Source organism: Sinocyclocheilus grahami, unplaced genomic scaffold, assembly GCF_001515645.1.
Source record: "Sinocyclocheilus grahami isolate Dianchi unplaced genomic scaffold, SAMN03320097.WGS_v1.1 scaffold394.1, whole genome shotgun sequence".
Taxonomy (NCBI): Eukaryota; Metazoa; Chordata; class Actinopteri; order Cypriniformes; family Cyprinidae; genus Sinocyclocheilus; species Sinocyclocheilus grahami.
This window is the reverse complement of record NW_015505573.1, coordinates 1,345,256-1,360,637: the sequence shown is the minus strand read 5'-3', so window position 1 is coordinate 1,360,637 and position 15,382 is coordinate 1,345,256. Positions and strand designations below refer to the sequence as shown.

The 15,382-nt window shown below is 37.2% G+C and overlaps 1 protein-coding gene across 3 annotated transcripts in view; it reads left to right on the top strand.

The window, feature by feature from the left end:
- Positions 1-15,382, top strand: part of LOC107550292 (SH2B adapter protein 3-like) — a 59,032-nt gene that overhangs the window by 14,135 nt on the left and 29,515 nt on the right. For all 3 annotated transcript variants that reach the window (XM_016231556.1, XM_016231555.1, XM_016231558.1), the window contains exon 2: positions 2,501-3,490. In XM_016231556.1, the coding sequence (XP_016087042.1) occupies positions 2,528-3,490 (963 nt within the window). In that variant the 5' untranslated portion in view covers positions 2,501-2,527. The remainder of the gene's footprint in view (positions 1-2,500; positions 3,491-15,382) is intronic.

The window sequence follows — 15,382 nt, the reverse complement described above, 5'->3', positions numbered from 1 at the left end:
AACTGGATACTCGCCAAAACGGGCATTTTGACAATTTATGTATTTGAACATTTTAGCGCAGTTAGCCACTCATTTTGGTATTTGTGGCTCACAAGCTATTTGAGACTGAGCGCGGATATAAACCTGTGGGAATGACTAAAATAATGCGCAATACAAGCACTATTTAACCGGAGCGAATGAGACGTGTGTGTGTGTGTGAGAGAAGGGGTCGTCGGAGAGAAGAGAGTGAGAATGCGCGGCTGAGGTTATTGCCTGTGCCGCTGGTAACAAAACGGATCGGCTCGAAATCTGAAAGAAGTGAGACTGACCGGCCGATCACCGATCCAGGCCGATCATGAGGAAAATCGGCCGATTCCGATCCCTGGCCGATCGATCGGTGCATCTCTAGTGAATTCATTTAATGAATTACCACAAAATTGGCTTTACCACATGATTATTTAATATATAAAACCATTTCAGGTTGACTTCTATCAAAAATGAGGATTGTTGTATATAATGTTGTAAATTATGCCAAAATTTGCATTTTTAAGCAAACCACTCCTTTAAGCAAGTTAAGAAGCCTTGTGTCCAAACCACCACACCAGCAACACATCTCAAAGACGTTTGCGATCAGTTTTGCTTGTCTTGTCAGAAAAGAACTTTGCACACCAAAGAAAACAGTTAAATGTGTGATAGGTGTTCCTCTCCTTGTGTAGGTTAATGCTTCCTGTCACCCAATAAGAGAGCAAAGAGCATGTGGTGCCATCTATAGAATGGGCCCCTCATCTGTTTTTTCTCTCTGAATATGCAAGTGTTGTGGTTTTTCTGATCTATTGCTTTTTTCATGTACTAAACCTTCATTTTGTCATGCTTCAGGGCTTCCAACAGAACTTTAAGAACGCATTTACTTCTCACGCAGAGTTAAACGTTCACAGGCATCCGAGATGGCCACGCGCTGGTAAATGAGAATGTGGGGAATGAGAATGGGGAGATTGATTCCAGTTGTGTCGCCATACATCTGGTGAAGCTCGGCACCCATGTGCTGAGTTTTTTTTTTTGAGCCTCAAACAACAATTTCCCCGGCTGCAAATGGCGTCTGTGATCTGATTCTGAAGGTGGTTTGCTCCACAAGGTCGGTGACTCGTATCAGATGCCTTTGACACTTTCAACTTCCTCAGTCTCCCTCTTTACATCAAAGATGTCCTTACAGATATTTCTGCCTCTGACCTGTGGCGCGTTATAAAGCAGCATGAGCGATATTAGTCACTCTCTTCCTGTACTGGAGAGCTGAATGAGTGAGAGAGTAAAAGTGAAGAATCTGTATCGTACCAGTTGAGTTCAAGAGATGCTGTCAGCGATGTGGTGATGAGCTAAACTGATACGCTTTGTTAGCGTTCATAGAAAGTTGGATTCATTGAACAGTTTCGGTACACAGATTCCTACGTCAGCAGATGCGCAGTGTAAACAAAGAGATAGATTGTTCTCACTCGCTAGAATAATGAAACATTTTTTATGATATGAAAACCAATCTCTATAACACAATATATAGAATTTATTCTAATTAAAAACAGGATAGGATGCTGATGGGAGTAGAATGGGGAGTTCTGCAAGTGATTTACTGACAATGCTCAAAATAAAGAAGCAAGCAGAGCCAATGATAATAAATTTGTGTAATCTACTAACAGCACAGGTGCAAAAAGACATGCTTTCTCCAGTAAAATACCAGTAAGTTGATCACTGCAAACCTTACTAAATCATGCTGTGTGATTCATTTAAATACTCTCCTCCCATAAATTTTGCGCTTGAAAGGGAAACTCCTACAAATGCATATGCAATAAGGTCAGCTGCAAAAATTAATGTCCACACCTTTTCAGCGCTAATTTTCACTGCACGTTTTTAATAAATCCTGACAGTAGTTTTTTATCGTCAAAAGAGGGTTTGCGCTGGCGCAAGCATCTGGCCCGAAGTTCTTCGACGCCCCTCAACTTGGCTAAAATTTCATTTGAATCAAGCTCAATTGAATTGATTGTGGTGTTTGCTCGAATACTTTTAAATCCTATTTAGCCATCAATCCAATCATAAACATATTATTAGTTTGCATATAAGCAATGAATAACATTAATGAATAACGTATGGATGTTTTGCTACTGCAAATTACTTTCAGTATTAATATGCAGCACCCATAGAGTCCATGTGTTAACCTTTGCTTGAACATACTGAATTAGCTTCAAAATAAGGCTTAAATGAAGTGTGAACTTGAGAATTTTGTTATTAACTTGAGGCAGTGCTATATTGTGAACGCAGCCATACACAATATACTTTAGTTGACGCAGTTAGGGTTGCAAAGGGGTGGTGAATTTCTGGAAACTAATTCCCTAAAACTTCCAAAAAATCCTGGAAAGTTTACAGGAATTTACTAGAAATGTTCTGCCTCTTTGCAACCCTAGACACAATATAGCACAGTTTCATAATTTATTGCTTATGGATGCAATTTTTGATGTTGTTCATTTGTTGTTCGCAGTGATTCCCTGCTGTGCTGGTTACTGCAATGAATGGTAACACTGTCCAGCAGACCACGAGCACTGCACCGTTCGTAGCACCTCCTTGTGGATGGAGGGAGTTCTGCGAGTTGCATGCCAGCACCACGGCCCGAGAACTTGCCCACCACTACCAGCGCTTCGTCAGAGAGCGGCCGGTGCAGGATGTGGTCCCGCCGGAAAGTTTCTCGAAGCAGTTCAGCGCCCTCTTCCAGCACCACTTCAGCAGCGAGGTGGCTAAAGATGCAGAACCTGCCCCACGTCTGCCGCCACCACCACCCTTACTGCCCATGACTGCCCGCTTACGCATCACTTCCTTCTCAGGGGTGCTGGACTACCGGGATACCGTGCGGCCGGGAGTGACTCCGCTAGTTGCCGTGTTGGCACCCAAACCAGATGCCGCCGGCGTCCCTAGGGAACAGGAGCAGTTGCTGCGCTGCTCTCCTGCAGACACTACACATAGAACGCGGCATCATAGCCAGGAAGATGAACAACCGGAGCGGAGGACCGGGTCTGAACAATATTCTCCCCCTTTGTTTCCCTTTCCTTCCCGTAGTGACGTTACCCACTTTTCCGTCAGGGGCATTCGAGAAAGCGTATGCCGACTCTTTAAAAAATCCCCGCAACTTGACGAATCCTCAAGTGGTTTCCCAAGGGAGGATTCGATCAAAGGGGCCGGACCCTCGGTGACTGTTGAATGCACCTCTCAAACCCCACCTCAGACTGTGCAGGTACTCGCCCATCGCACCTCGCAGAAGGGTGCGCGGTGGGAACGATGGAATCCATTGCGAACTGTGAGACGGAGGCAAGAGACAGGAAGTGTTTGTAAAGAGGGGCAGCTGAGGTACCTGGAGGTGGATGACACTATCTCAGACACACCCCCGCATTGGTTGCGCTGCCGCCTGCAGGTCAGGAGGATCAACGAACAAACCACTAGTGAGAGGTACCAGCTGGAGCTCTATGACCCACCTAAGGTAAGGTGAACGTTCGAGATCTTTCAAGAGTGACTTCTACTATTGTTTTTGGCCTGATTTGATAATTGTATTTCTGTAGTTGGTAGTACTTGTTGGCTTATAATAGCTTGGTATATTGGTTAGATCTTTTAGTTTAGATTAGCCTATTTTTTTTTTTTTAAGTACGGCTGAAACGATTAGTCAACATTATCGACAACGTCGACAATAAAAATATGTATAACTCAATATTTTAACTAATTGCAAAAGCTGAATATTCAAATTCTACGGATTAATCAATGAACTAATCGATGATTAGTTGATTGATCTTTCTAATAATCATTAGATTAATCGATTATCAAAATAATCGTTTGTTGCAGCCCTATTTTGAAGGAGGTCAACTAGCCTATTTAAAACTTGGCAAAGTAATTCAAATGGAAATTTGGACAATTCTGTAATCATTTACATTAATATATGGCACATTAGGATGTGTTGCATGAATTTTGACGTCAATGACAAATCACCCAATTAGATTTGTTAATTTTGGTACGGAGTATCTGGTGTGTCTTGTCTTGAAGCGTTATATTTATATACATAAAATTAGATTTAAGAGCTACATTGTTTTAGTTAATAAAAATGTAAATTTCATTCTGATATATTCAAATATGTCTCGTCTATGGAATGATATTTTGGACAATATTCAAAAGGAATTGCAAATTGTATTTGCAATTGCATTTTCAATTTGTCGACGCATACATTGTGACAATGCAAATGCAATTGCAAATCGCACATTTGTATTTCCATTTTCTTTTCCGTGTATGTAACATGTCTGCCGAATTTTAAATGGAAACGCAAAGTACATTTGCAATTGCATTTCCAATGTCTTACGAGTTGTGACCCTGTCATTTTGGAATAGCAATAGAAAATCACTCATTTGCTATTTCACTTTCTCCACGTCCTGCTTCAACCCTCACAAAATTCAAATGGAATTGCAATCTCCTTTGCACAGTCAACTGTCAATCAGTCTTAGCCGGAGAGTATGCCATGCCAACTAGTACTGATGGAAAACCAAGCAACGTTTTCATTTTTATTAATTTCTATGAGGAAAATAGGGACAAATATCCAATAGATTTGTCTATTTTTGCAAAAAAAAAGTCGTAAAACTGTTGTGGGGTGTTTTTTTTTTCTTTCACTTCAAAAAACCTGGAACTAAATATTTATCACCTGCAAACACACAAAAGAAGACTGCTCTGGTTGCAAGCAACAGCACGAAGAAATTAAGATACATCAGTGTAACCTCTGAAGGAGGTAACTACTGAAGGAGGGTCGCACACCAGACGAGAAGCGCAGTGCTGTATTACATCTTTAAAATTTGAACTGTTTTCTATGTGTGTACGCACACTGGCGGCACCACTCGGTGTCTATCCATGCCACAGAGCACCTCTCACTAGTTTTCCATTAAATCACATTATATTTGTCCCAAATTAATGTTAATGTACATAATGACTTCATCCCAGAAAGATACAAAGATAGGTTGAGTAAATTTTAAAAAATTTAAGCAGAATTCAGATATGGCATGTCGGTGTGTTGCATGATGTTTGTTGTCAATGACAAGTCATGCAAGAACCAATTTGTAATTTTGGCGTGACTTATTTTGAAGTGTTATACCTAAATATATGCAAACATGCAACCATGAATGTGTTCATTCACATATATTCAAATATGTGACTTCAAGATGTGTTGTACGAAGTTTGTTTGCAATGACAAATCACGCAAGAACAAAATGCATTTGTATTTGTTGAAGGCAAATCTGGAGTGACTTGTCTTGAAGCTTTATTTTGAAATATATGCAATCGTAAATGAGATTTGAGAGCTATGCTGTGTTTTAGTTAATAAAATTTTTTAATTTTGTTCACATATATGCAAATATGGCAGCTTGGTTGGCACATGAGAACCAATTGAGTTTAATGTCAAAAATAGTGAGAAGGGTCATGAGGCCATAAATTGTAATACACATGCTATTTTTGCAAAAAAAAAGTCGTAAAACTGTTGTGGGGTGTTTTTTTTTTCTTTCACTTCAAAAAACCTGGAACTAAATATTTATCACCTGCAAACACACAAAAGAAGACTGCTCTGGTTGCAAGCAACAGCACGAAGAAATTAAGATACATCAGTGTAACCTCTGAAGGAGGTAACTACTGAAGGAGGGTCGCACACCAGACGAGAAGCGCAGTGCTGTATTACATCTTTAAAATTTGAACTGTTTTCTATGTGTGTACGCACACTGGCGGCACCACTCGGTGTCTATCCATGCCACAGAGCACCTCTCACTAGTTTTCCATTAAATCACATTATATTTGTCCCAAATTAATGTTAATGTACATAATGACTTCATCCCAGAAAGATACAAAGATAGGTTGAGTAAATTTTAAAAATTTAAGCAGAATTCAGATATGGCATGTCGGTGTGTTGCATGATGTTTGTTGTCAATGACAAGTCATGCAAGAACCAGTTGCATTTGTAATTTTGGCGTGACTTATTTTGAAGTGTTATACCTAAATATATGCAAACATGCAACCATGAATGTGTTCATTCACATATATTCAAATATGTGACTTCAAGATGTGTTGCACGAAGTTTGTTTGCAATGACAAATCACGCAAGAACAAAATGCATTTGTATTTGTTGAAGGCAAATCTGGAGTGACTTGTCTTGAAGCTTTATTTTGAAATATATGCAATCGTAAATGAGATTTGAGAGCTATGCTGTGTTTTAGTTAATAAAAAAATTAAATTTTGTTCACATATATGCAAATATGGCAGCTTGGTTGGCACATGAGAACCAATTGAGTTTAATGTCAAAAATAGTGAGAAGGGTCATGAGGCCATAAATTGTAATACACATTAATACAAATGTGAGCTTTGGCGGAGGGGAGGATTTTCAGCAAATAACAACGTTTAATATTAAATTAGGCAAATTTAAAACTGATCTTACGTTCTGCTACATTTATCCTTTTGTGCTGCATAGAAGAACGAGGGGTCTAAAACATGGGATATTTTCACATTAACACTCATTTAACCTAATTAATCCACCCACAATTAAGACAAACAGCCAATTTGAAACAGGGTTTGATTGATACTATGATGTGTAATTAGGCCGGTCGCAATAATCAATATATCGACTTATCGCGCAGTATATGTACATGACCGCAATCATTTTTGGTGACGCAATATATCGCCCATTATATTTACTTAAAAATTAATGTCACCGTGTTTTTTACATTCCACTTGCGCCTGTGTCTTTTGCAGCTTTTCGTACATAACGCGGTGTAGTCATGAGGCATCTTACGTTCTGCTACATTTATCCTTTTGTGCTGCATAGAAGAACGAGGGGTCTAAAACATGGGATATTTTCACATTAACACTCATTTAACCTAATTAATCCACCCACACTTAAGACAAACAGCCAATTTGAAACAGGGTTTGATTGATACTATGATGTGTAATTAGGCCGGTCGCAAATAATCAATATATCGACTTATCGCGCAGTATATGTACATGACCGCAATCATTTTTGGTGACGCAATATATCGCCCATTATATTTACTTAAAAATTAATGTCACCGTGTTTTTTACATTCCACTTGCGCCTGTGTCTTTTGCAGCTTTTCGTACATAACGCGGTGTAGTCATGAGGCGCTACTTCAAATTTAAAATATGCTTCTACAAAAAAAGTTTCATCTGCAGATATGGCCTTGTTTAGGGATCTGTGCCTTTGTGCATACGGACATCTGACTGCTGTGATTGTGATTTTCAGCAATAGTGTGTGCACCCTTCATTTACAGAGAAAAGAAGGTCCGGGAAAAATCTGTAGATGGAAAAATCTCCATAAAAGTGCACTTTTCTTCTTTTTTTTTTACTTATTACTTTGCACTTTTTGTTAGAAAATGTTCATTTACTATTTATTCAAGTTTTTTAAGGTATCTAATATTTTGATACTTAATTTCCATGATCTAAATATTCTTAAAAATTAAAAGTTTGTTGTCATTTGGAAGTGTGTAGGCCTTCTTGTATTATTATGCTGTTCCATTATGATATTATATTCAGTGGCATAAAATGGTCTTTAAAATGACAATAATATCGCTTATCGCAGTTATTTCTGGGGCAATATATCGCACAACCAAAAGTTGTTATCATGACAGGCCTATGTGTAATGAAACTAATAAGGACACAATTATGGTTTTGTCTGCCTTTTTCTGCGCCATGCTCCATTTCTCCTGGTTACACAGCATGATAGCCTAATTGCTAGTTTTGGTAGTTCATTCAGGCAGCAAATGACGTCTGCTCACTTGAGGGGTCACGGCACAGCCGTATCAAGACTCTTGATTGGCTGCTGAGGAATCTTGGCAGAGATGCGAGGACTTGCTCTGAATGTCTATATAAGGGAAAGGCAATGTACGCCAAGAAAATTCAAACACTTAAAGTGTATACTCTCCAATAAATGTCAGAAGCATGCATACACGTTTGAGCTTCAAATTAGCGATGCATTCATCAGTTCTTTTTTTAGACATTTTATTAGTTTAATCTTGTTAAAGAGAGAAATGTGTCTGCTTTTTGCTGTGCGCTGCATGCATCATAGTTTGTTTCACTGCATGCATCTTAGTATGTGTGTGCTTGTGAGCACTGGTGTGTGAGCGTGGAGGCTGCATTAAAGAGCGCATACTAGTTCATGCCTTGATTCTATAATTGTATGCTCCATGTTTGGTATGTTCGCTACAATAGCAGCAGTGAGGGCAGCTATGCTAAGAGAGGAAGCTGCAGGCTGGCTGATAATTTCTTTGCGTGAGAAACTTTGTTTCAGGGAAGTCCTAACTTTAAAACCAGCCTGTGCACAGCAGATAAATTAGTATGATTATCTGCTGTCAGATTTCACAGAAGTGTTGTATGATCATCAAGTTAAAAATGACTAGACCAGAGACAAAGTGCTAACATATTGTGTGCATTTATATGCATTTAAAGCAATGTAGGAAATACAGTTTGTGTCCTTATGCAAACATATTTGACTGCAGAAAGCCACGACTAGTTGACTAACCAATCAGAATCAAGCATTGCAAAGAGAGCCTTGCAATATTTGTGTGTGCTTTTTTACGTCTATGCAACAAGGCTTGAGAAACATCTGTTGTTGGCCCCAAATGGTGTTCATTAAACAGGGCTTCCAGGGCTGGATACCACAGACCTTTAATGTAGATGTAGTCTGAACAAGTTTGGTGCTTAGAAAGTTTGGTGAGTGCTTAGAAACCTTAAAATGAAAAGATGAATACGGACACCAGGAAAGCTAGCAGTGTGCAATACATTTGAACCAACAGAGTGTGGCTTTGTGGATTGGATTAGACCTTATAGAGTTTGTGTTAGTGTTTTATGTTGACGTCTTCTAATGTGGCTTGTTGGTGTGTGATCAAGCACGATCAAAACATGCTGCATCAAAGTTAGATTTCAGATTTTGCAATTATTTTCGTGTTGGAGGTGTCTTGTTTTTCTAGTGTCATTTGCTGTACAACAATTGCAGCCAGTGCTGTGGAAAATATTTCTAATTCTAGAAAACCGCATCCTCCCATCTGGAGCGTGTTAGAGCTTCACGGTGACCTTGTGCTCATGCAGATGCTCACGCAACTACGTCCAGAGTCATTTCAACTCTTTTAACAAGCCACTAATAACTGAATCAGATCAACAACAATATTTGGTATAAAAACAGGCTGCAGAGTTTTAAACCGAAACTAATTGCCAGTTGCATATGATATATGGAAGTTGTTTGTTTATGTTTTTTGCTTGCATTTTTAAAAGTGAGATATTGATTGACATCTTAGAGGCAGCTTTTTCTTATTTATTTTCTTCATAGGGATTTATAAAAATCTTGACGCAAACCAACTAGCTTTGAGATGATTCACAACATTTGCAAACTTACATGAAGCAAAAATGCATTAAAATAAAATAAAAAAACTAAAAGACAAATCTTTATGGAGAAAATTAATGGGATTTTTACTTGCAGAGCCTGACTGTTAGATTTCTGTTTACATGCCCTTGTTTGTTTTCCATTTGACTTTTGACGAAATGGTCTGAAACTTGACTGAAACCCAGCCTGACTCCGTTTCATTTCTTAACATGCTCAAGAGCTGTTCTGACCTCTTACCCGTATTTATCAATATGAAAATCTGCAGATTGATAAGTAGGCCACAGTCATCAGTCATAACGAAATCAGACATGGCCCTTTTTCGCCGAAAGCATAACACTTGACAATATAAAACCAAGAATTATATCACACACCGAGATGCAGAAAGCAGCAAACGCTCTGATGCATTTTCAAAGACGTACAGGCACACACACACATAGTTGCAGACCATGTGCTGGTTCACATGATGATGACAATTTTTTTTATTTAAATCAGAAGTGCACATTTTTCCTTTGTGTCAAGTTTTTATAATTTGCATGATTTCATTTTAATCGTATTGCATGCGTTGTTTTCAATGCATCGCTCTTTTCTCATTTGTCATTTGGAAGTGCATTATTTCAAATTTTAGTTTCATGTCGCATATGGTCTGTCGCATAGTGTCTCAACTGGTGGCTTGCAACCCAAAACTGACTGGTCTTGGTGATCATTTTGCATATTTTTGGGCCTGCATACACTCTTAAAAATAAAGGTGCTTCACGATGCCATAGAATAACCTTTTTGTCTAAATGGTTCCATAAAGAACCTTTAACATCTGAAGAACCTTTCTGTTTCACAAAAGGTTCTTTGTGGTGAAAAAAAGGTTCTTCAGATTACAAAAAGGTAAGAAAGAGATGGTTCTTTAAAGAACCTTTGACTGAATGCTTCTTTGTGGAACCAAAAATGGTTCTTCTATGGCATCGCTGTTAAGAACCTTTTGAAGCACCTTTATTTTTAAGAGTGTAGTTCAGGATAATATTAATACATTTTATCTACATTTACATTGCATTTAGTCATTTAGCAGACGCTTTTATCCAAAGCGACTTACAAATTAGGACAATGGAAGCAATCAAAATCAACAAAAGAGCAATGACATACAAGTGATCTAACAAGACCCAGTTAGCTTAACGCAGTACACGTAGCAAGGGTTTATTAAATAATATAATAAATAAAAAAGACAACAGATAGAATAGAAAAAGAATATAGCAAGCTAGTGTTAGAGGTCTATTTGCTTTTGTTAATTGTATAATAAATGAAAGGAAAACGGATAGAATACAAAAAGATTAGAAAGCAAGTGTTAGTTTTTTTTGTTTTTTGTTTTTTTAAAAGAAAACAAGCAGAAAATGAATATAGTGCAAGTCTTAAAGGGACAGGTGTTTTTTTTTTTTTTAAGAATAAATTTAGAATAGAGCGTGCTAGAGTTAGAGGGTCAAATAAAGATGGAAGAGATGTGTTTTTAGCCGATTCTTAAAGATGGTTAAGGACTCAGCTGCTCGGATTGAGTTGGGCAGGTCATTCCACCAGGAGGGAACAGTTATTTTAAAAATACGTAAAAGTCATCTTGTGCTTCTTTGGGATGGCACAATAAAGTGACGTTCACTTGCAGAACGCAAGCTTCTAGAGGCACATAAGTCTGAAGTAATGAATTTAGGTAAAGGGGTGCAGAGCCAGTGGTGGCTCTTTTTTTATCGTCGATCATCAGGGTGGAGTGAGAGGTAGAGTTGAGCGTCATCAGCATAGCAGTGGTATGAAAAGCCATGTTTCTGAATGACAGAACCTAATGATGCCATGTAGACAGAGAAGAGAAGTGGTCCAAGAACTGAGCCCTGAGGCACCCCAGTAGTTAGATGTTGCGACTTGGACACCTCACCTCTCCAAGATACTTTGAAGGACCTATCTGAAAGGTAAGGCTCAAACCACTGGCGTGCGGTTCCTGAGATGCCCTTTGCCAATAGGGTTGACAGGAGGATCTGGTGGTTAACCATGTCAAAAGCAGTGGACAGATCCAGCAAGATAAGTATTGAAGATTTGGAAGCCGCTCTTGCCAGTCTTAGGGCTTCAACAACTGAGAGCAAGGCAGTCTCAGTTGAATGACTTTATTTATTATTTTAATCTATGACTTTACAAGTTCCAAAGAGTCGTCATTTTGGGATATAATAATTTGAATTGCCTGAAATAATTTTAAATCAAATAACATTTAATTTCTTAAGGTTAGGCATTTGTAATACATTTATTTATTTATTGGTATCTGTGCACATTGTTTGGCCTATTTAATAATTTAGTGTTTTGCACCTTGTGGTTTCCATTAACTGACTGGTTTGTTTTGTCTGTGAACTGCTGCTTTATTTATTTACTGTTGTAGTTCAGTCATTAGTAGTAAAGCACATCTGTCAACATAACTGATTCACACTGGTACAGACTGTCCAAAACTTCCGCATCTGCAGCATTGGGACCGAGATCTTTTGTGTGCTTTGCATATGACAGTTCCTCATCTTTGGGTGGTTGTGTGTTTTTGTGTAAAACACATTCACCCAATACCTTTGAGAGCTGTGCACGCAGAGGACAAACATGGCTATGTGGGTGGTGGGTGTGAAACAGCCCATGCTCAAAATATTGACTGTGTAACAGTGCAGTGTTGCCTGTAATTCAACAGAACAGCCCCATGACTGGATTCGGCTACTGTTAAAGGCCCCATTGTGAATATTCACAACAGCTGAGCAGTGTGTGAAATACTGTTTACATTGAGTTTTGGGTGAACATCCATCTAAATTAATAAGTTTTATTTACATTTTTAGTAATTTTATTTTGTTTTTGTTAATTGTGTTAGTCTTCCTTTTATATAGCCTATTTTATTTTTAATCTTTTGTTCAATTTCGGTATTATTTAATTTTTTTTGTACATCAAGTTAAACTACAGTTTATTAAAATTGGGTGGGAGGTAACTAAAATAAAATTAACTTAAGATTTTTATATTTGATTTTATTTCAGTTTATTTTATTTCAAGTAACAAATGTTTTAGTTAACTTTAATAACCCTGAATCAGACCGATAGCTTTTGAGTTTGAGTGTGCTTTTGACTAATTCGTTCAAAGAACGGACTGATTCATTAAAAGAACTGGCTCACAAGATGAGTTTAGTCCTGAATTGGACTGCATTAGCCGTGCTTTGTTTGTTGTTGCAAACAGCCAGTGAAGATTCATTGAGGGATTCATTACACAGATTCAGGCCAATAACTTTAATTTTAGAAAGTTTTTTTTACTGATTCATTCAAGGAACTGTCTTAACATGAGTCATTTGGTCTCGAATTGTAACTTGTGAATTTGAGAATTCTTTTGACGGATTCATTCAAAGAACTTGCTCACCTTAGTCATTTGTTCCTGAATTGAACTACATTTGATGTTCTATGTTTGTTGTTTGCTAGCAGCCAGTGAAAATTCAGCATGTGATTCAATACACTGATTCAGACTGATAACTTGGAAGTTTGAGAATGCTTTTGACTGATTCACTCAAAGCGCTGAATCACAAGTCATTTTTTCCTGAATTGTACTATATTGGCCGTGCTATATGTTTGTTATGTGCAGTCAGTGATGATTCAGAGAGTGATTTGTTACATTGAATCAGACAATAACTTGAGTTTGAGAGTGCTTTTACTGATTCATTCAAAGAACTGGTTCATGTGAGTCATTTGGTCCCAAATTGAATTCCATTGGCCGTACTATATGTTTGTTGTTGCGTGCACGTGCAGTCAGCGACGATCCAGCAAGTGATTTATTACACAGATTCAGACGGATAACTTTTGAGTTTGAGAATGCTTTTAACGGATTAATTCAAAGAACCAGTTCACATGAATCACTTTTTCCTAAATTGGACTACATTGGATGTGCTATATGTTTGTTGTTGCATGCAGTGATAACACAATAGAAAGACTGCTTTATATTTATTGTCTCTGTCCCGTTATTGTCACATTCAATTCACTTAAATCGATGTCAGCTTGAATGACTCTTTTTAAGTCTTTTAAAAGTGTTTTGTGATATATTGCTGATATAAATAATTGTTGATGAAAATAAATAATGACAGTACTGTGTTTTGGTATGTCAATGTACCATGCGATATCAAATGAAAATGATTGATAAACTTACTGAAACATAGTGAAAGCACCTTTGAACGAATTTATGAAATGAAAACACTGTGTAGTAGACATACTTTTTAGTGCCGTCAGACCCTGTAATTTTCATCCTGCGGGTTTGAATTTTACCAGCATATTTCTCATCCACTAGTGTGTAATTTTACACCTGGCATTTTGTCTGACCACACTGGAGGTGCATTGGAATGAATGTGTAAATGCAATCTGGCTAAAAAAATGTCCGGATACAAATTGCATGTTAATGCCAGGTGTAAAGAGGCCTTATTTGTTATTTCTACATTGCATGAATCCAGCAGTCTTCTCAGTCTTTTCAGATGCAGAGACATCCTTTTGTTTTCAGTTTTGGTCCCCAGACGTGAGCGCACAGTGTTTAGGTTTCTCAGCGTTGTTTTTCAGTGTGTGTCCATGTGTAAAGCATGCCTGGGCTCTTTAATTTGTATATCAAAGGTGTTTACTAGCAGCGTGTTTGTGTAAATGCAGTGAAGTGTTGTGCAGTGTGTTTTTCTCTCAGCTAACAGCTCTTTCAAGCTGTGTCTACACTGCAGGTGGCGACATGACGCTCTGGTTTTGATGCGTCATACCAAAACCATTTTGATGCAGTATAGAAACGGTCAATCATTGCAGTAGGTGTATTTTAGATTTGTTGCATTGTGGTTACAACATAAATTGAATGTATACTGCAGTTGCAGTCTAGACTTAGTCATGTTACGGATGATGTATCGGTTGAAACGATAAATCGGAAGAATAAATGAGAAACCGATTTGCTTCTGAATCAAAGTTTAAAAATAAAACCATTTTTTGTTTGGGCTAAATATGCCAGGCAGATTAAATATTTAAATTTTTTAGTAAATATAGTTATTTAATTTTGTAATTATTAGTATTATTTAATTTAATTTAAATATATTTTATTATTAAATATTTAATAATTAATCAATTATTATTAAATGCCATATTGATAAATGTTATTTATGCATGCATGCATGCAACAGAATAGCCTAAGATGATTACATGTTATAAAAAGACCAAATAACCAGTTCAAACAATAAATTACAAAAAAAGCGATAGTGTTTAACTTTTTTTTTTTTGGAATGTAGAGGCCAAGCAGATATTATTTTAATAAAAAGAAAATGGATAAGAATATATTTTAAATATATTTCAAATACATTTAAAAAAATGCATTTTTAAATACAATACATTTTTTAATTATTTATTATTATTATTATTATTATTATTAAATATTGAATTAAGTACAATTGTACTATAAATGCCATATTAATAAATATGAAACATATTTATGTAACAGAATAGCCTAAGATGATTGCATGTCATAAAGAAAGAAAGACAAATAAAATGTATGTAAATTCTTAAATTCTGATATGCCTACCTTTACTTTGGACATTGTTTTAAAATGACAAATCATAATTTTTTCAGCAGTTTTTGAATCAATTTCACTTAAAAAAATAAAATAAAATTTCAGTTTAAAATGTGTATGTTAATAATTAAGAAATTTTTGAATTATCGAAAATTCCTGGAAAATCATGATGTAACTTTCTTTACCTATCGCTTACCCCAAATGGGAGCATATTAGTTTCTTGCGTGCAATGAATCACTAGCAGTGCAGACTGGCTGTGAGTGGATTATAGATTCTATATTGCGAGCATGTGTGGGCATTGTTGCAACTCTTTATGTTAAAACCTGCAACCACTGCTGGTACACCTGACCTCACTGAGCTATACCCATGGAAAGCACCACTTGCTTCCCCTCAGTCTCTCTCTCTCTCTCTCTCTCTCTCT